This window comes from Cygnus olor, chromosome 11, assembly GCF_009769625.2.
Source record: "Cygnus olor isolate bCygOlo1 chromosome 11, bCygOlo1.pri.v2, whole genome shotgun sequence".
Lineage (NCBI taxonomy): Eukaryota > Metazoa > Chordata > Aves > Anseriformes > Anatidae > Cygnus > Cygnus olor.
In genome coordinates, this window is record NC_049179.1 from 9,752,843 (window position 1) to 9,772,280 (window position 19,438).

At 47.0% G+C, this 19,438-nt stretch overlaps 1 protein-coding gene across 6 annotated transcripts in view; it reads left to right on the top strand.

Moving 5' to 3' along the window:
* HCN4 (hyperpolarization activated cyclic nucleotide gated potassium channel 4) overlaps positions 1–19,438 on the top strand; it is a 164,209-nt gene that overhangs the window by 135,452 nt on the left and 9,319 nt on the right. For 4 of the 6 annotated variants that reach the window (XM_040570396.1, XM_040570397.1, XM_040570394.1 and 1 more), the window contains one exon: positions 15,598–19,356. The exons of 1 other annotated variant lie outside the window; for it this stretch is intronic. In XM_040570396.1, the coding sequence (XP_040426330.1) occupies positions 15,598–17,180 (1,583 nt within the window). In that variant the 3' untranslated portion in view covers positions 17,181–19,356. Of the gene's footprint in view, positions 1–15,597; positions 19,357–19,438 lie in introns of those variants that run through there. One more of the 6 variants, XR_005823421.1, reaches the window with a different exon arrangement.

The following is a 19,438-nucleotide window of genomic DNA, read 5'->3' on the forward strand; positions in this document are numbered from 1 at the left end:
TGAAGGAGATCCTACCCAGTCTCTCCTTGTCTGGCTTCAGCTCCCACCAGAAGCCCGTTTATGATCAGTTAGAACCTCATCCTTCTCTCTCTGTCTCTCACATACACATTTCTGCCTGCTCCTGCTTCATTTGTTTCCATTTCCAAGAGGTCTCTTAAAGAACCAAGACCATTCTGACCCCATGAGAGCCATCCTGGGGAATTCTCTAGATTTTGAATTTTAGCTCAGAATGTGCAAGTACCCAGAGCCTCCCAGGTTCAACAGAAAATAGGCCAGGCTGTGACCTCCCCCAGGTCCTGCGAACAAACCTTAGTATTTCATTGAAATGTTCTGCAGCAGCAATCATCCCTCAGCATGGGGGCTCAGGTGTTTGTTGGAGGGTGGCCTGTGTTTTGCATGGATGCTGGTTGGGCTATGACTGAATGGGCTAGTGGTATTACTTTTTAAAAGACAAAAACTAGAGCCACATTGATGAGGAAGAGTCTTCTCCATCAAATGCAGACCATAATGTAGCTTTTTGGGACAGTTGTTTTTCTGGTCATAGTTCACAAACAGCTGGAAAAGCAGAAAGTGCTGTTGGGACAGGAAAGCTTGGAGTGCTTTCTTGTGTCTTGTGCAAAACCATCAGCAAAGCACAGCCACAAAGCACCGTCCAGCTGTCCACAAGAGTCCAATATATTCAGTAGAAACGGGCACCAGCCAGAACAAAGACATGGAACAATTGATAAAACACTTTACCTCCCACAGCCCAGAGTAAACACAGGTAACCAAAGAGTATCATTGAATTGTAATAGCTCACAGTCACCCATGCCCCGATGCCGTCCTGTCCTGCAGACATCACCTGTGCTGCAAACAGTTTTGTCTGATTAGAGGAGACCAGGTACCAGTCCTTGGTCACAACCAGAGGCATTTAACACAGAGATTAAGTGACTTACACAAGGTCATGCAGGAAGTCTCTGCAGAGTTAAAGACTGAGCATTTCAGAGTGCCAGCCTAACTTCTTTAGTTTCTTATTATACATCACTTAACGCTGCACGCATTTTCATTGCTTTCCAGAATCAAAAAGGTCAGTGCAAGTCTTGAGTACAACGCAGAAAGCAAGGAGGATAATGGGGTGGGGGTGGGGGGGTAGGGAGGAAGCTGGCATCCCAGCAAGGGGTGCAGTATCTCTGGGGCTTTTCATGCCAGGAACATTGTATTCTGTGCATCTCATTACCTGCTTCAGACCAGAAAGCGTGACCCCTGAAGAAAAGGTTATGAGCTAAATATGTAGAGTTTGGCCACTAATGAGGCCCTAGTGTAAGTGGCAACAGTCTCCTCACTTAGGTTATTTAAATTAGACTGAACAATCTTCTAGAAAATGTAGTATCGAGCACAACCAGGGATGGACCAGCTTGACTTTATCTCAAGTTCTTCATCTTCAGATGGTCAGTACTGCTCCACTTCCTAGCCTGGTGCTCTTCGTAACTGTATATACAGGTGGGCAGGGCATCGTGTGTGCTCCTTGTCCTTTGCTGTGTGAAGCCGCATGCACAGCCAAAATTCAAGGCAAATGTAGCACAGACTGCTCATCAGCAGTGATGCTGAACTTTGAGGAGGTTCCCAAAACCACTGTGAAATTAGGTAAATCCTTGGGTGCTTAACCTGTAGTGATGTTGCCAGAACCTGAGGGAGCTAGTTTGAAGCTAGCTGGTGTCTTCTCCTGCTGCAGTCCTTGAGCTGCTGTGTAGACATAAGAGGATAAGAAGCTACTACTGATATTGCCCTGCAGCATTGCTTGTCTCAGTGTGAGGATCAGAGACCAGCACTTTACTGTTGAAGATCTTAGCTGTCATCCTCACTCCCAGCCATCGGCACTGCCTGTAGTTGTACCGCTGGTGGCAATCATCAGTCAGGCCAGATCCCTGGGTGTAAGGGCTGAAGGTGTGGGAGACGGGTTGCAGGTCAGAGAGCAGGATCGTGCTTGCTTAGTGGCTGCATCGCAGGCATTCAGAGATCTGCAGTGATGTGCACACCAGTCAGTGCTCTGCCACTGGGATGGTGGCTGGACCAGCTGAATGCTGATTTCCTTTCGTTCCTTCCTGGAGTCAACTTGAAGGAGAGAGAATGCCTCACTGGTCCCCTTGCAGACAGCGTCTCCACATTAAAGAACTTCCCAGAGTTCCTCCACCTTTCTCACTCTGCTTTGCTGCTGTCAGTTTGAGAATGGATTGCAATCATTTCTCATACAGTGGCAGGACAGTGCTAGTCTCCCCATTATACAGAGTAATCTTAACCCAGAGCTACCCAGCTGTCCAGTTGTTGTTGATTTCAATGCAATAAACACTTGGGAGCCTTTCATGATGCAGATCAAAGAGAGTTGCCCCAAACTGCATTAATAATTGGTGTTCGGGCAGGGAATTTTACAGTGTAGGAACTGAGATGTGGGGAGGTAAAGCCAACCTGCTCAAGTTCACGCTGAGTCAGAGGCTACAGAGAATAAACTTTGCTGGCTCAACTCCTAATCCTCTAAGCCCAAGGCAGCGGTCCCTTTCCACAAGTCCATCAGAATTGTGCCTGAACTATCCCTGTGATGTTACTCAAGTTTCCAAGGAACAACACTTAGACCATGAGTCAGACCACTCATCTGGGGCATTTCATTGCAAGCAGCCTTTTTGGCTTGTAGCTCCTTCCCATTTTCAGTGTGGAGGCATGCAGGAAAGGCTGGCAAAAGCCAGACAAGAACCTCCATGTCTGTGCAGCTGTGGGAAGGCTTCTTTGCAGTGATGGTCGAGGGGGAAAGCTGCTCCTCACAGCTCTGTTTTCTCAACCATCATAAAAAACCTCATTTGTTTCTTCCCCTAGGAGAAATTCCCTTCCACATACAGCTGCAAAATGTCAGTATAAGGTCAGAAGGTGGCACAGAGCTACTGGAATAACATGCCCCTTGGTGCAGAGCTCTGGCATTGTCCTCCCCTGCTTTTGCCATTCTGCTGACCAGAGCCAATATCAGTCCCTGCACCATAAAAAAGGCACAGACCTTTAGAGCCATACTCTGGAAAATCCTAGTGCTCTCCCTGTTTCCCTGGCAATCAGACTCAATAGCTGCCTATTCTCCAGCTTTATGTCCTCTACCATTGCAAAATAGCATCCTCATAGTACCTTCCAGCCCCGTCGTGTGTAACATTCTTTGGCTGGAATTTCTCAAAAGAGCCTAAGGGAGTTATGCCTGTCCTACTGGAATTGGCAGATCCCATGGAAATCCCTGCCTTTTATAAATAAGACATTTCTTCACCTTCCCCTGAAATGTGCGCCATCCAGAAGCAGCAGCACAGTAGCTGCGTAGCGGCATGTGACTGGTTAGGAAAGTCAGGAGCACTGCACCGAGCTGAGACTGACAGTAAGGGGATTGTTATAGGGGGCTGAGAGTAAAGGGCAAAGGGCCAGAAGGGCCTGGTATGAACAGAAGAACTGTATTTTTGGTTCATGCTGTATTCAGCTCAGGATCTGTACACAGGATGGAAGCAAGTGGGAGCCTCTTTCCAAGTCAGTGGTGCGTTCACTAACTTCCTTCGAGCCAGCTGACAACACGTCCTTGAGAAGCCCAAGCCTCACTGAGTACACGAAGTGATTCAGAGGGCTCCATCACTGTCCTGGTACCAGGGTAGATCCATCCAGTATTCTGCCTGTGCAGTGAGGAATTCAGAGCAGGGAGAAAAATCTCAGTCCATCCAGCCACAGGAGGGGTGCTTACAAGATTAGCTGCTATGCAGAAGACTTGGAAAGTGTGGTCTGAGCTCGCCTCGGTAGCAGAGAGACAGGGTAAGAATGTAAGACCCCGTCCCTTGAAGCACCAGGAGCAGTGCTGGTTGACTGGAGGTGCAATGAGGCATTCGCTTTGCAGAGCAAATGCAGTTTGAAAGCCAGTGGCTAGACAGAGGGCAAGGAGAGGGGCAGATGCATGCAGATCTGTGCCCCCCATCGCTTCCTGCTGGTAGCCCAGCGGTACGGCGGCATGGAGGGCACAGCCCCCAGGAGCTGTCAGCTCCATTGATCGCTCTGGCAAAGAGCATGTTGGTGTATCCTCCTAACCACTGTCATTAATGGGAATTGATATTGGCATTCTGCCTGGGCCATGCATGGCTGGGGAAGAGGTTTCCCAGGTGTCTTGCACTCACAGAGCTCTTTAAAAACTGGAAGGGATTAGTCTCTGAGAATTGACTAAGGCCGGGATTCTGCAATGATTTGTGTCCCTTCTTAACTCTACTCTCTGAATAACTTCAGACTCTAAAGAACTCCTCACGCTGCAGAAAATCACATGCACAGGTCTCCACAGGCTCAAAGCCTGAAGATTGAGACTCAAGGAAATCAGGCTGACCACTGATTAATAACAATTTTACCACTGATTTAATTTCCCTCTTTTTCTTGTTCTTGACCAAGCTGTAAAATTCTTCCTAGTGTTTGTGTGTTGAAATGATTTGTTCGTTTCTCCAGTGAGTAATTCTTTGTCTGACAAGCGTTTGTGAACAGCCCCAGTTTGTGATGTGTCAGTTAGTTACGTAAGTCGCAGGATTCTGTTCTCGCCTGGCTTTGAAACTGGATCTCGGTGACCATTGAAGCTTAAAATTAGATTTTCACAAGTATTTGCACTTGTAAAACACAACCGCTCAAACGTTCACTGAAAGTAAATACAATACGGGTCGTGAATATTGTCAAATCAAAATTCACTGGTGCATTCCAAAAATATTGGGGGACAATTATTTTCCATTGCTCACTGTGCTGTAATAAATACCATGAATGTCTGCCATGAAGTTGCTCACCCTCCGTATCAAGGTCACCAGTGAGAGCTGAAAGAACATTTTGAAGGCAGGGAACGCTATGTTTTCAATTTCTTTGGGAATATTTTACACCAAATAGTTTGAAATATATACATTTTGAATGCCAGTTGCATATATTTTGATCCAAGGATCCCAGTTAACCCTGGATTAAAAATGCCTTGCATTTCCTCCAGGCATTGCAGATGCTAAAAAACAAAGCTAAGGCAACAAAATACCCATCTAAATATTATTACGTAACGTTATTACAGTACAAGAATGTCTGTTTAAGATATTGTAGTGGAAGAAGTTTTAAAAGCTTTGTCATACAAGCCACAAAAATAGCTGTTCTCAAACTTTTTCTCTGGGCACCCCATTTATCAGCTCGTGATCATGTTTCTGCAACTGAAATCCCGTTGGGTTTGCAACCCATCGTGTCTGGGTCGTGACTAATGCTCTGGGATCCGCTGCCTCAGAGGTAGGACTGGCCTGGGTTAGGCTGGGCAAGCTGTGAATGAGAAGGTCTGGGACGTGTGCCAAGCTCTGCCATAGATTCCCCATTTGTCCTTGTCATGCCTTTGCTCTCTGCCTCCGTTCCTCTTCTGTTCTATGGGGAAAACAATACCAGCAAAGGTGGAGCTCGGTCTCTGAACACACCTTAGCTGCTTACTCCCTTGGGGCAGGTGCCATCAAAATCACATGAAACTGACTGAAATGTGTAGAAATAAAACAATATGTACTCAGCATAAAATGTCCACACGGAGGTCCCAGATTTGTTTACCGTACACCGGTGAGTAATCCCCGAAGAGCTGCACACGTGAGATGAGCAAGCAGATTTGGTCATAAAGCTCTATATGCCTCTTATTGAGGCTGCTGATAAAGGCACAGGTAATGTTAGGATACAAGTTCCTGTGACCTAGGATTTATACAGTGCTACAGCTTGTGCGCTCTGGGAGAAAGCTTTGTTTCCAAACCGCACTGAAGACTTTAAGTAGATGGAAACTTATTATCCACGTACTGAGCTGCTGAGATACCGGTGCCTGACAAGAGGAAACATGGGCTCTCCCATGTTGTGTCCTCTCGGGTCACCCACAAACATAGCTGTTTATGAGGAATCAGAGTTCAAATACCACTGTTCGTACTTCTCTGACCTGAAATCCTCTCCCATCATTTCTGACAGTACAGCGTGCAGATCTGAATCTGACTTACAGTCAGCAGAGAGAAAAAGGCATTTGTGGAGTGTGATTTGTCTTCCCTGAGATAGCTATCTAAAATGGCCAAGGTAGAAATGCGATATAGCTCAGATATTGGTGTCTTAACGGTAGGAGCTCAGACTTCAGCAGGAATTCAATTTGTGAATTACTTTTTATTTGGAAGTAAAGTCCAAGACTTGGAGTATTTTAGCCTAAGGAAAGCTATCAGCAACTCATCAGCCATGGGTGAGTGCAAATGACTTCATCTTAATTAAGGTGAACTGCCGACCCTGTCTGGATATGGAAGTGCCGTTTCTCATGCGACTCTGGAAGCAAAATAAAGCCTAAGACACCCCAGTAGAAGGGGCAGTAGGGGCAGTGGTGAGATCTCAGGTTACCTGCCTTTGACTTTCTAAATAACCTTGAGCACCTCAGTTTATCCCAACCTCACAGGTTGCAAGTCTACCTCACAGGCTGCAAGTTCTCTGGGAAGAGTTTGGTCTTCTAGGCAGATGTCAGTAGTACCACGGACACTTAGTTGGAGAGCTGGAAGACATTCAGCAGAAGCAAGAGAGTTGGGGAGTGGTAGGAGATGCAATATATTTGTGCCCCATCTTCATGGGTCCCCCGAGCTACCAAATTCCTTTTGCATTTAGAGAGCCATGCTCGCAGCTATTTGCTATCAGTATCAAAATAAAACACCCATTCAGGTAATTTTTCACCATTCCAACACCTTTTTAAAGTTTTTGACTCTCTCTTTAATTACATGAAGTAGGATCTGCTTGCCGACCGCACCTGTAAACTCAGGGGAGTTTTCCTGCCTTGAGGGCAGTCTGGTTGCTCTCTGCACCCCGACCACACTGCTGACAGAAAGCAGTGCCAGAATGTCACCAACCCAGAGTCTTCCAGAATCTGTCCCTGTCACAGCTGTCAGCTCCAGCAGGGCACTGAGAATTGAATGCAGAAGCTTTGGCTCCAGATATAAGCACTCTTGCCACTTGAAGAGAAGAGAAGGCTCTTTGGCTTCAGTCTCCAGCAATAATAAGTAGCAGCCACTGTGCTTCAGAATTGCACAATTCTTACACCCATTCACGGCTATTCACAAACAATTTGCTCTACAGAGCCCTATAGGTTTGATTTTTTTTCCTGTATGATGGGCATAAATGTGACAAGTGAGAGGGAAGAGCATCATCAGCTTAATTTTTTTCACGTTTTGTTTAACAATCATGAGATTCATCAGATAACATCATTTTCTGCGTATTGTTTGACCTACAGCAGTTTGGCACAGTTGGAGGTTGCGTTCTGTCCCTTAAAAGCGATGCCACATACCTCAAGTAGGTGTATGGGAGAGGAGAAGCAATCAGTGGTAGGCCTGAGCTGTATGAGGAGAGCAGACCTCTACTTGGAAAGACAGGGGATTGTCTGTTGTAAAATTTTAAACTCACTATTGTTTGTTAAGATGGTCATAAGACAACAGATTCAGCTAACCACCCCAGTGCAATGGGCTCTATGCTGATAAAATTTATTTCCATATGGCGCTTGGCTTTCCTGCAATAAACCCCTTTGTACAGTTTTATCTCCAGAGAGGCTTGTGGAGGACAGAGCAGGGGAAGAAGGGAATATTGTACATTAAATGTACTTCAAATGATGCGGCTCTTACAAGAAAGAAATAGACTGCATTATGCAGGTGGATGCTGCCTTATATGTTGCACGGCATAAGAGCACACATATGGCAAGTTCTGCAGAGCAGTTCATCAAGAACTGCACATCCAGTTTGTAATGTGTTTACATAGCCTTGCTCTCAGGAAGGTTAAAGTGAATTAGTTTGTAGAGCAGATTTGTTAAGTGCACGGAACTCCTGTGTGGATGTTCTGAGGCAGAGTTCAAGCTGCTGGGATCCAGCTGGCTTTGCCTGGCTTCCGGGAGCTCCTTCAGTTCTGAGCTGACCCCTTTGCAAGGCAGGCAGTACCTTGCAGCTGATGAAGTGTGGGGTGACCTACATTGGAGAGGAAGGCGGGCTCTAACAGCAGAAGAGTACATACGTCAGGGGCTGAGAATTATTTTGAAATCTCTGTTCCAGCTGATTTCCCTGTGTGTGCAGACCCTAAGACAGCGGCAGGAGCTGGTGCTGCAACACCCCCCAGCCAGCACAGTCCCAGTGCAGGATCCCCCCAGGGCACAGAAGGGCAAAGACCACCTTTGTACCTGCAACGTGCTGTGAGCTCTCTGCAGCAACCAGTGATCCGAGCAGGGTGTTCAGTACCCAGTTGTATGAATAATAAGAAGAGAAGACCTGAAAGAAATAACCATGTGGTGCAGGGGGCAGCCACTTTGACAGCAGGCCAGAGCATAAGCCAGCCTAATAAAGTGAGATTATTTCAAATGCATGCAAATTCAGAAAGCAATTCAGTGACCTGAATTCTTAAACTGCAGCCAGCTGACTTAGACAGAACTGAAAAGAGAAATGAACAGAAAGTCACAGCTAATTTCCCCTGTGTCTGTGCAGAATTTCAACAACAGAAAGCTAATTTTGATTATTTGATAGAAGAATTATTGTTGAGTGCTGGCTCTTTTTATGAAATCACATGAGCCTTTCTCCCCGTTCTTTTGTGTGCTATCTACAGTTGAGGAAAATCTGACTTTGCAATTCTTTATTAATGGAGCAACATCTATTAGCTTAGTTTCCATAATTTCACACACCCCACTCCACTTCAAAGCACCGGCAGCTTTGTTATAAATATCTCCTAGGCTCCAAATATCTTCTCTTCTCCCCTGTATTTAGTCCACTGTTGCAGTGAGGAAAACATGGAGTTTTTAGAGCACACAGCACTCCACTGATGTTATTTGTTTTTGTCTGACCATGGGAAAAAACATATTGTGCTAGGAGCTGTACAAAGAGAACAAAAAGGCGAGTTGTGCCATGGAGACTCTTCAATCTAAGTCCTTTAATTTCACTCCTGTAGCACCTAGACCTCCCCTCCGCAGGTTGTCACACACCATGTGCTCTGCAGAAGCCCTTGTGAGTGGAGTCTTGCCCCGTGACACAAACAGGGCAGATTCTCTCTCCTCGGTAGAAAGAAGGGGCCTGGAGCTACCTCAGAGCAAGCAATGGTGGGGAGCTGGTGCTTGTGCTGGTTACAGATGGCTCCTGTCCCAGCTCCATGGCACCCAGGGGAGCTCTGGGACTTGTCTCCAAGAGAGAGGTTGACGAGTAGGAGTTTGGGAAGTCAGGAACATGGGGTGATAGAGGTGGGTAACGTCATTGGCTGTAGGATGAAGAGAAAGTGGGGGCTGTAGGTCTTGCTAAGGAAAGAAGGAGGGTCAGGAGTCAAGAAATCAGGAGACGTGGGACTGGAAATGGTGAGTTGGGTCTGACCATGGAAGAGGTTATTGGAAGACAGGACAAGCACTCTTTAAGAGACCACTTGGCCCCTGCTTCCAAGCCTTGCTTTGGTTCCTGCACTGGACTAGGCTGTCCCTGTGTGTGTCTGTAGGTCAGAGGTCTGCTGAGGTTGTAGAGTGGCCTTCCACGAGCTCACGTTAGTATGGGTTGGGACTTTGGGTGAGCAGGACCTGAGCTTCTAAACTGTTCACAGGTGTATTAAGCAGATTCAATGCTCTGAGGCAGAATCTACCTAGGGAGATGTAACTGCCTGCTCCAGAGGAAGTGCTAAAGCAGCATATGGCAGGGAAAGGTGAAGAGTGATGCTTTTCCCATAGAAAAGCAGATGAGAGCTCTAGAGACAGATGTGTGGCAGTGTTCATCCATCAGACCTTCACCTCAGAGGACCTGGGTGCAGATCTGAGCAGGGCTTTGCCAGGTGAACTGGAAAGACATGATCCAACCGGAAAAGGGGAAAAAAATAGTACCCTCTGGAAAGGCAGCCCTGGGAATCATCTGTTAGCAAGGGCCCCACGTGAAGTTGCATAACCTTACTTTACGTTTATCCCTCACTGTAGCCACACACACTCCAACGTATTTCCTCCTGCACCTCTCCCCTGAGCTCTGCCAGAGCAGTTGCTGAATTGGAATTAGCTCCCTGTTCTTTACAAACCAACATTTTTGGAGAGTTGAATTTGGTGATCTGAGGCCAGCCCCTAGAGAAGCTGGGCAACCTAAAAGCCTCCCTAATCCTGGCAGCACGGGCAGTGTTCCTGAGGAGAGGTTCCTGCTGCTCCAGAGACATCCTTTCACCCCACGGCCCAGACCCAGCACTGCTTGCCAGGGCTTCCCAGTTCCGGAGCTGGCAGCACAAGGATGTCAGTGCCCTTCAAGTTGGTGGAATGTGGGATGCTCGATGTCAGAAAGCTTTAAACTCAGATTAACCATGAGTACTGACTCCTGGCAAGCCTTCAGTCCTCAGCCTCTGCTCACAAGCAGACCACGTCCATTCAGGAGCCCCTTCCTGAGCTGTTTGCAGGGTGCCCATCAGGGCCTTACTGTCCTCCTTCATACACACATGCAGGCCAGTCCCAGAGCTGGGCTCACAGAGAGCAGACTTGCAGACTTGGCTCCTGGTTCCTTGTGCCCTGGTCCCTGTTTTCCCACGAGGGATGTTCCCACCAGCAGAACCTGAACACACCAGGTCTCAGGTTGGCCTCGGGCAGGGTCAGCATGTGTATGTGTAGGCTTCTCCAGTGCCAGGACTCCGAGGCAAATATCCTTTACATTTTGACGTGTCCAAAGCAAAAGTTCTGCTGAATTTCCAGTTCAAAGAATATGTCAACAAAATGCTATAAATTAGAATTACAGCTTTCTTTAGAATCTCATTAAATTTATGTAGTATTTTGGGGTTTAGGAGAAATGCATGGATGGGTTGTTTAGTACCTTAGATTCTGCTCAGCACTTTCTATGGGGTAAACAGCCCAGAAGAAGAAAATCCTGTAACAGCCAGCCTCCGTAATCACTCCATGGTTAGGGTGAAGGGGAAGCTGGAGTCCCCTTTCCTCTCTCCTAATGAAGCCTCTCCCTGGCTTAGCAAGAACACAGGGCTCTATTGCAGTTCACTGAGTATAGCTGTGAGTTGCAGGGCATAGTTTTAATTAGGGTTACACAGAGCCAAACTAATCAGCATTTCAGTCTTCAGATTGCTGTCTTGTTTGCTCTCCTTTTGGGGCAGGTGCAGTGACAATAAATCCAGACAAGGAAAAATGAATTTGAAACTGAAGCAACTTCATAAATAAGATGGAGGGGGGGGCAGAAATAATCTCAGAACCACCAGCCCAAGCAAACTGACTCCTACTGCCTCATTCTGCTCTTGGCTTCTGTTTCACGCAGGACTTCAGTCAGACCTGCCAGGAAAATGTTTTTGTGCCAGCAGGGCACTGCTGTGTGCCTGTTGTAATCTGGTGCTGGCTGGAAGGAGGGTTTTTCTCCAGAAGCAACTAATCAGGCTTGTATCAGGGTGTGGAAGCATCATGTGAGTGATGCAATTAATTAGAACGGTGGAAACAATTAATTTTTCAGTCTGCTAACCAGTTACAGGTTTGAAAAATGATTTAAAAAACTCTTCTCCCCTTCAGTAATTGAAAGAACATTTTCAGTATTTTTTAATGATCTGGAGCTGAAATCTGAGACTTTCTCGGAAAAAAAGAAAAGGAAAAATTTGATCTAATGAAACAGTTAATAAATTCAAATTGAGTTCAGAAAAACAGTAAAATGTAATGTAATTCCAAAGGAAAACTGAAATGTCCTGTTTAAAAATAACAAAAATAGTCATTCCAAGGCTTTTACTGGTATTATTTTATCAACGTGACACAAATTTAAGGAGCTCTGATCAAACCATTTTGCAGTAAATCGTATGTGTGTTTGGAAAATGTTAGTGTATTCTCCGTTTAGTGATCTGCCAAGGAAACCAGTCTGCTGTTGAAGTCTTTCCGTGTTGTCAGGAGCTCCAGTTATGAAAACATCAGTCCCCTCAATTCATCCGTGCAGCCCTGATTAACATCGCAATGGGTTCTCATTGGAATTGAGGGCAGCACTGGAAATGGCAGGCTATTCAAGCACAGACAAGCAAATCAGAAGCCAAAGACAGGTGACATGGAATTAAAAGAGTGAGATGAGGTGCGGTGATGGAAGCGCAGAGCAGTTGCTGGTATCAAGCTTTTCGGAAAGCTGCACTAGCAACATCTGCTGTTTCTCCTCCTTCTACCCAAGCTGTCCCTCCTCAGCCCGGTTCTGCTACAATCTGTTATCAAGAAACCAAATGCAGTAGGGCAGTTTTTTGCCTGTCTGGCTTGAACTCAGCATGCCGTCTCCCATCCACACCCTGACCTTGCAGTTGTGCAAGATTCCCCATGCTGAGATTTGTACCTTCAACTCCAGAAAGAAAATGATTACAAACCTGCAGACTGAATTGCTTTTTATCTCAAGTGCGCTGGCCAGATTTTCTCTTACCTGTCAATTTATTTAGATTGGTTGCTCTTTTTCTCCAGGCTTGGAGCAGTTAGCATTTCTGTTTCTGTTTAAGCAGCTCTTTGTGATCTAATTTGTTTGTGAGCAGGTGTGTGCTTCTAGAAGATGCTGCCTGGAAAGTACTGTGTGTGTACAGTGTGACCCTCTGCTCCTTCACTGCCAAAATGCTCTGAATTTTAAAGGTGACATTCATGCTCCTCTGGCATGCCTGGCTACATGAACGGCAGGTAGAGGCAGGCTCTGTTTAGGGGATATCTGGTGCTGTCCATGCCAGCTTGTTATACAGTGAAACGGGCGTAGTATAGGTATTGTACACAAGTATCTCAGTGCAGACGGGCTCTCCAGCCCCTGTAATGGCATCAGCAGCTCTGAACACTGGCTGCTTTCAGGTCCGTGTCCTTCCAGAGCTGGTCTCTCTCTAAGATCCATTCCTGTCCATCTGCCTTTCTTTTTTTTTGGGGGGGGAGTAATCATCAGCAGGTAAACCACAAAACCATTAAGCATCCCATAACACTACCCACAACAGACACATCCTTAAAACCCTGTCAGCATTTTGGTTTGGTTTTGTGGTGCAGTTCAGCCCACTGGAGGGGTTGACCAGGGAGCTGTAGATTTCAAGTTTTACCTGCTTTGAACAATCGCATAGCACTATTCCATAGCACTCAGTTGTCAGAGTCCACACCTCCTCCTTTATAAGGAGAGAAACGCTTGATTTTGAAAAGTACAGTGAAGGAAAAACTACAATTACTGTTAGATTGCTCCTTATCTTCTTTTTTTTTCCTGAGCTTGTCTAAAATCACAGTATCTCGTGGGGCTTTCTGGAACCAAAGGGAATGTTTCTTATCAGCTTCCTTCGTCTGTGAAGTTCCCTATAAATCAGTATCAAGTCACCTCTTGTCTGAGAGAAGCTGAATACATAGTACGCACCCACAGATGTTTTTCAAGCCTGATTTGTGGATATTTTCTGCACCTTCTCCAGCTTTGCAGCTCGACACTAGAACTAAAACATTGTACTTCTTCCTAACATTGTATGTGGTAGTGACTAGAATCTCTCTTATGCTTTATAATTTCCTCCTTATTTCTGCAACAATTGCTTCCCCTCTTTCTCGTGGTAGCTTTAGAACTCAGCTAGTTATCTTCAAAACTCCCTCATTTCAGAGTTACTTCTAGGACACCAAGATACCAGTTACCCTCTTCTGAGTGTCGTTCAAGTCCTTGGCTGCCAGATGTTTGAGTTTACATTTGGCTAGAGTAAGAATCATGTCCTTCAGCTGTAAGCCTTTTACCTGTTACAGATGTAAAAGATACACCATACAGTAAAAGAAACAGCAACAGTCTGGATGTCATCTACACACAAAGATCTGAGACCTCAGCAGCATAGGATTGAAAGGAAATTCCTCTGGAATCTCACTGGGAACTAATACCAAGGTGGCAGTCCACTCTTAACCATTCCTTCTTGGAAACTATCAGCTGGCCAGTTTAAACTAGAATGCCATATGGGACAAATTAAATACCATACTGTGGTTTTAGTTGGTAATAACAAGGGCTGACTTACCTTGAAAGCAGTGATTTCATGACAGAGACAAACTTAATGGACAAGCCTTTGTTTGCACCAAACTTGTTAATTGACAGGAGCAGCGCTGCCAGCTTTTAATTCTTAAAACATGACATGATTGGGAATTAAAGTACTGAAAAGAGGCCCCTCCAGTTCCCCAGTATCTGGCAAGATGCTGCGTGCTTGCCCTGGTCCTGTACAGGAACTTGAAGCGATCAGAACCAGCAGAAATGACATTTGAATTAGAGCAGAGGTTTGCTAGTGGGTTTGCTAGTGGGCCTGAGGAAGCGTTTGGTTCAGGGAGGAAGGTTAATTCAGCTTTTGGTCTGATCCAAACCAGCCGGTACCTCATCTAGAGGTGACCTTTCTGCACCCCTGAGCTTCAGCCACAAAATGAGCTGTGTGCAGGCATGCAACCAGGGTGCACACAGCTTGCTAGGTTGAACCCTTCATATCCGAATGATTGCAATAAATAAAAGTGAAAAGGAAGCCTATAGGCAGGTGCTGTCATCAATTCAAACTGGCATATGCTGTCAGGATAGAGGACCCTTGAAAAGGCAAGAAGAGAGGATCTAATCCACACCAGGTTTGTAAGAAAACCATTCAAGCCAGCATATACCAACGCCTTACAAATCAATGCTGGCACAGTTACCCATGCACAGACTGTTACGAGAACCCAGATGCAAAAGCCGTTACACAGAGTGCCTATCCACGTCAGAAATCCTGTCCTTTGAGAAAGCATTTGTGCTCTGGTGAAAGGGCATTACTGGCAGCATCTCATGCCCCTGCTTCAGTCCAGGAGAGAGCATCCCTTCAGTGCCAGGTGCACACTCAGGCCAGACAAACTCAGTATGCCACATTTTCCAGCCCATTGAAAAGGCAAAGTGCTGAGCTAATATTTTGCTGCAGGCTAGAAAGTCCAGCTGGAACAGGAGGTTTGCTAGCCTGCAGTTTCCTTAGAGTTTGGGCTAGAAGGGCACAGTGAAATAATGGTAGCTGCAGCGTGTCTGAGGGCTCTTACTTGGGCCACCTGGGCTTTTCCAGCACATAAAGTCCTTCTGCCCATTTTTCATAGAGAAATTCCATTTCAACTAGAAACAAATGTTTGACTTCAGAATGAGCAAGATGCATGAGACACATGATGAAAAGACATGTCTGGAGAGTAACTGATGACTCAGGAGACTGCACTGAACTTGTGTTTCTGAGGTTTTCCTTTGCAAACACAAAAATTATCGTCTTTGGTTTTCTGCTCTTTCTCTAAATGGAAACTTAGATTATGAGTTGCAAAGTGAGAATCTTCCAGAAATTTAGATTATGAGCTGCAAAATGAGACTCCTCCAGATTCATAAGCTTTGCTACCACTCTGCCACACTTCTCAAAATTGGCCCTACTGTCTTAAGACTATGTGTTCTGCCAGGCAGTTCTATGGGACCTTGATGTATGTTGATCATACCACAAAAGCTGAAGAGACGATGTTTATCATCTTGTTGCTGGAGCACAAAGACTGTATGCAGAGCCCATAATGACAGAGGAAGGGAGACAGTGCCAACAATTCGAGGAAGGTCTGGCAGGAATCTTTGAGGAAGCCTCCCCTGCTTTGCCATATCAGAATGACCCTTTCTCTCTTCACTTTCCCTACAGGTAAGAAAAATTCCATTCTGCTGCATAAAGTCCAGCATGACCTCAATTCAGGTGTTTTCAACTACCAAGAGAATGAGATCATCCAGCAGATTGTGCAGCACGATAGAGAGATGGCACACTGTGCTCACAACGTCCAGGCTGCTGCTGCCGCCGCTGCCGCTGCTGCATCCACACCCACGCCCGTCATCTGGACTCCACTGATCCAGGCACCCCTGCAGGCTGCAGCAGCCACCACTTCTGTTGCGATAGCTCTGACCCACCACCCGCGCCTCCCCACAGCCATCTTCCGTCCCCCGGTGTCCGTCCTGGGTTCCCTGGGGCAGCAGTCCAGCCAGACCCCAAGGCAGCTGAAAAGGCTTCAGTCTCTAATCCCATCGGCTGGGCCTTCCGCTGTTGGCTCCCCCTCCAGCACTCCGTCCCAGCTGCACACACCGGGAGCAGAAACCCCGTCGTCCTCTTCCTACCACATCCAGCAGCTCGCAGGATACTCGGCTGCCGCCGGCTTAGGCCAGTTCCAGGTGGGATCCCCTCCCGGTGGCTCGAGCCAGACAGGTTTGAGTGGCGCATCCTCCGTGGGACTGAGCCAGCTCCAACAAGCACCATCTGGATCACCTTTAGGGACAGCTCAGCCCACCCAGCAGCAGCAGCAACAACAGCAGCAGCAGCAGCAGCAGCCACCCCTTTCCAGCAGTGGATTCGGGCACTTCCAGCAAGCCACAACTAGCTCTCCATCAGCATCACTCACCCAGCTCGCATCAAATTCACCCCCTGGCCTTCTCAACCAGTTCCAGCCCACCACGAGACCACTGCAGGCGGGACAGTTACAGCAGCTCTCAGGCAGTGGGACTTTGGGGGCAATTAATCACTTCCAGCCCCCTCCTTCTTCCAACTCGCCATCCGCCAGCCTAAGCCAGCTGGCACAGGCCTCTGGTGGGCCGTCCTCAGGCCTGTGCCAAACACATCCAAGTGCATTAGGATCTGTAACTGGAACGATAGCCCAGCTCCACCAGGAACGATCGCCTTTTGCCTCCATGTCTCCTCTCCAACAGTCCGGCGTCGCCTCTCCCTGTTATACCCCTTCTGGCCTTAGTCCTCCTACTCAGAGCCCAGTGGCAACAAGAACGTTCCAGTGTGGCCCTTCTGGGGCCTCAGGCTCTCACGGCTCTCTGCTCCTGCCTCAGACCGCCAGCCCACCTCCGCAGATCCTGCAGTCCAAAAGCACGCCGCCTGTGCCACCCGGACGCCTGAACCAGGACATCAAGTTGATTTCTGCTTCCCAGCCATCTTTGCCCCAAGAGCTGGCTCAGACACTGAGCCAAAGTTCTCATTCCTCTAGAGAATCTGTTTCCAGCTTCTCTCCTTTTCCTGGTGGAGGGACTGGACTTCTCGGGAAGCCTTGTAGCTCAATTCCTGGGCGCGTGACTTTACCACGTCAGATGTCCTCAGGTTCTTTACCACATCCGCTGGTGTTTGGGGCCAGCACTGCGGGCACTGCTTCCCTGACTGCTGGTGGGCGGAAAGAATCCATAGTGCTCACGGGGGATCTGGAGCCTGTCAGATCCAAACTGCCCTCCAATTTGTGAGGACTCCTTCTGAGAGCTGGTTATGTCAGCCGTGCAATTCAGTTCCCGATTAGACTTTCATGAATCATTTTTTTTTCTTTTTTTTTTTTTTTTAATTTTCCCTCTTTTTCCTCCATTTCTTTTGTTTAGGTTTAACTGTGGTTAGAAACAAACGACAAAAAAAAACACGAAAAACAACAAAAAAAAGAAGATAACCAGGTATTCTTAGAGCTATAGATTTTTGGTCACTTGATTTTATAGAATATTTTAATACATGGAACAAAGGATATGAGCAAATTTAATCCAACGAGGTAACACACAGATGAGGCGTGTGCCTGAGCTGGAACATGTGAATGATCAGCCATAGAAGCCACCAAAAGAGGTTTTCCTGTTGAGGCAAAGATCTGAGGTTGACGTGGGCCATAGAAGGGAGCATCAGGTCAGGCCCGTAGCTGGTGTTTTTGGAACAGCTCTGCTTAGCACCGCTTTGCACCAGACTGGTGCACTTGAACCTGGCTCGCAGCACCGAGACATGGAGGGACTGAGATAGCTCACCGCATACATCGGGAAGTTTCACTGCCTCCCAGGTTTTCTCCTGTGATCAGCAGGGCACAGAGGAAGCAAGAAGAGGGCAAGTTTCACTAACGCAGTCCCCTCTGGGGATTTCAGAAGGGCTGAGTTGTTTTTTTGGACTCCATCTGAAGAAGAGGAGGGTGACCAGGAGACGGACGGGCCTGACTGCAGCTGCTTGTCTCGTTCCACCAATGCTCTGAGGGAGAAGTCCCGTTGCTGCCAGCCCCGCTGGCCACAGCAGAAGAATCACAGAATCACAGAATGGCTGAGGTTGGAAGGGACCTCTGAAGATCACCTAGTCCAACCCCCCTGCCGAGTAGGATCACCTAGAGCACCTTGCGCAGGATGGCAGCCTCAGCGTCCCTGCGGTGTGCAAAGCATGCATGCTGCCATCCAGGCTGGGGCATGCAGAGCAAGGGAGGGATGAAGAAAGGCAGCACATTAATCTTCCCTCTCAGTCTCGGTGTCTCAGTGTCCATGGGCTGACTGCTTTGAAGAGAACTGAGTAGGGTAAGATTGCAAGGTGGGGTGCAGTCACCCCGGCCCTCCTCCTCCTTAGCCCAGGGGAGTCTGAGCTTGGAGGCACTGAGGGCAACACTGGTGCCCGGCCACGAATCCTCCAGATTTGCAACTATGTTCATACCATTAAAACAGATTAAACCAGAAATTTGGCCAGCCGTGGTCCATGCTTCTCCTCTGATGGGGGAATCGAAATCGTTTGCTTGATTTCACCAGCAATAACAGCCTGCACCTGATTGATTGGCTTTGGTCTCACCCTGCAGTTGCAGCATCACTGGACACATCTGGGGCCTGGCAGGCACCTTGAGCTGGAAAGTTTGGGCTCCCCTGATTTAAGGCACAGTGGGATGAAGACAGAATGGGGCCTTTTGGTGCACACAGCACTGAGAAGCTACAGCCTTTACCTCTAGAGCAAATGTCTCCTTTTCTTTTGATTCTTTCTTTCTCTTTGGTTTTTCTGTAGGCCAAGAGGTGTCTCCAGCCACCTCACTGTAAAGAGTCAGGTGCTCAACTTTTCTAACACTTGTTAGAAACACTTGTCCGGCTTCCCTCTGTTTCTAGCTATCTTGGAGTCCCTCCAGCCCACAGAGGGAAAGCAGAACTTCACGCAGCAGTGCCAAAAAACTTAATATTATCACAGTAACGATACAGGTCCATACAACCCCCTCTCTTACCTCCTTCCCCCCAAACCACTGGCTGACAGTTCATTTTTATACCAAATTGTTTGCAAAACTCTTGACATGTGCCTGTATCTTGAATGTTGCTGCAAGCATTACTGGGCACTCTTGCTTCAATGTGCTTTGGTGGCTCAGAATTCAGATGTAATCAGCTTCGGTCTTCCTTAAAGGGTCAGGGGAGCTCTAGAAATGTTTTTTTGTACTAGCTACATACAACTATGTATGTGTGAGTGTGTGTGGAGGGAGGGGTGTGTGTGTGTATAGATTTTTATATATATATCTATATATACACACATGCTTTTATATATATATAGTATACAGTTATACACATATGTAGTCTATTTATGCACATGTGTAAGCACGCACACACACATACACACACACACACACACACACACACATTTATATATATATGTATCTCCTAGTTTTAAAATACATGTCAGTTTTGACCCTCCTGTAGGACTGATTGGCAGGTGATAATTGTAACGCATAGATCCCGCTTTTCCAAAA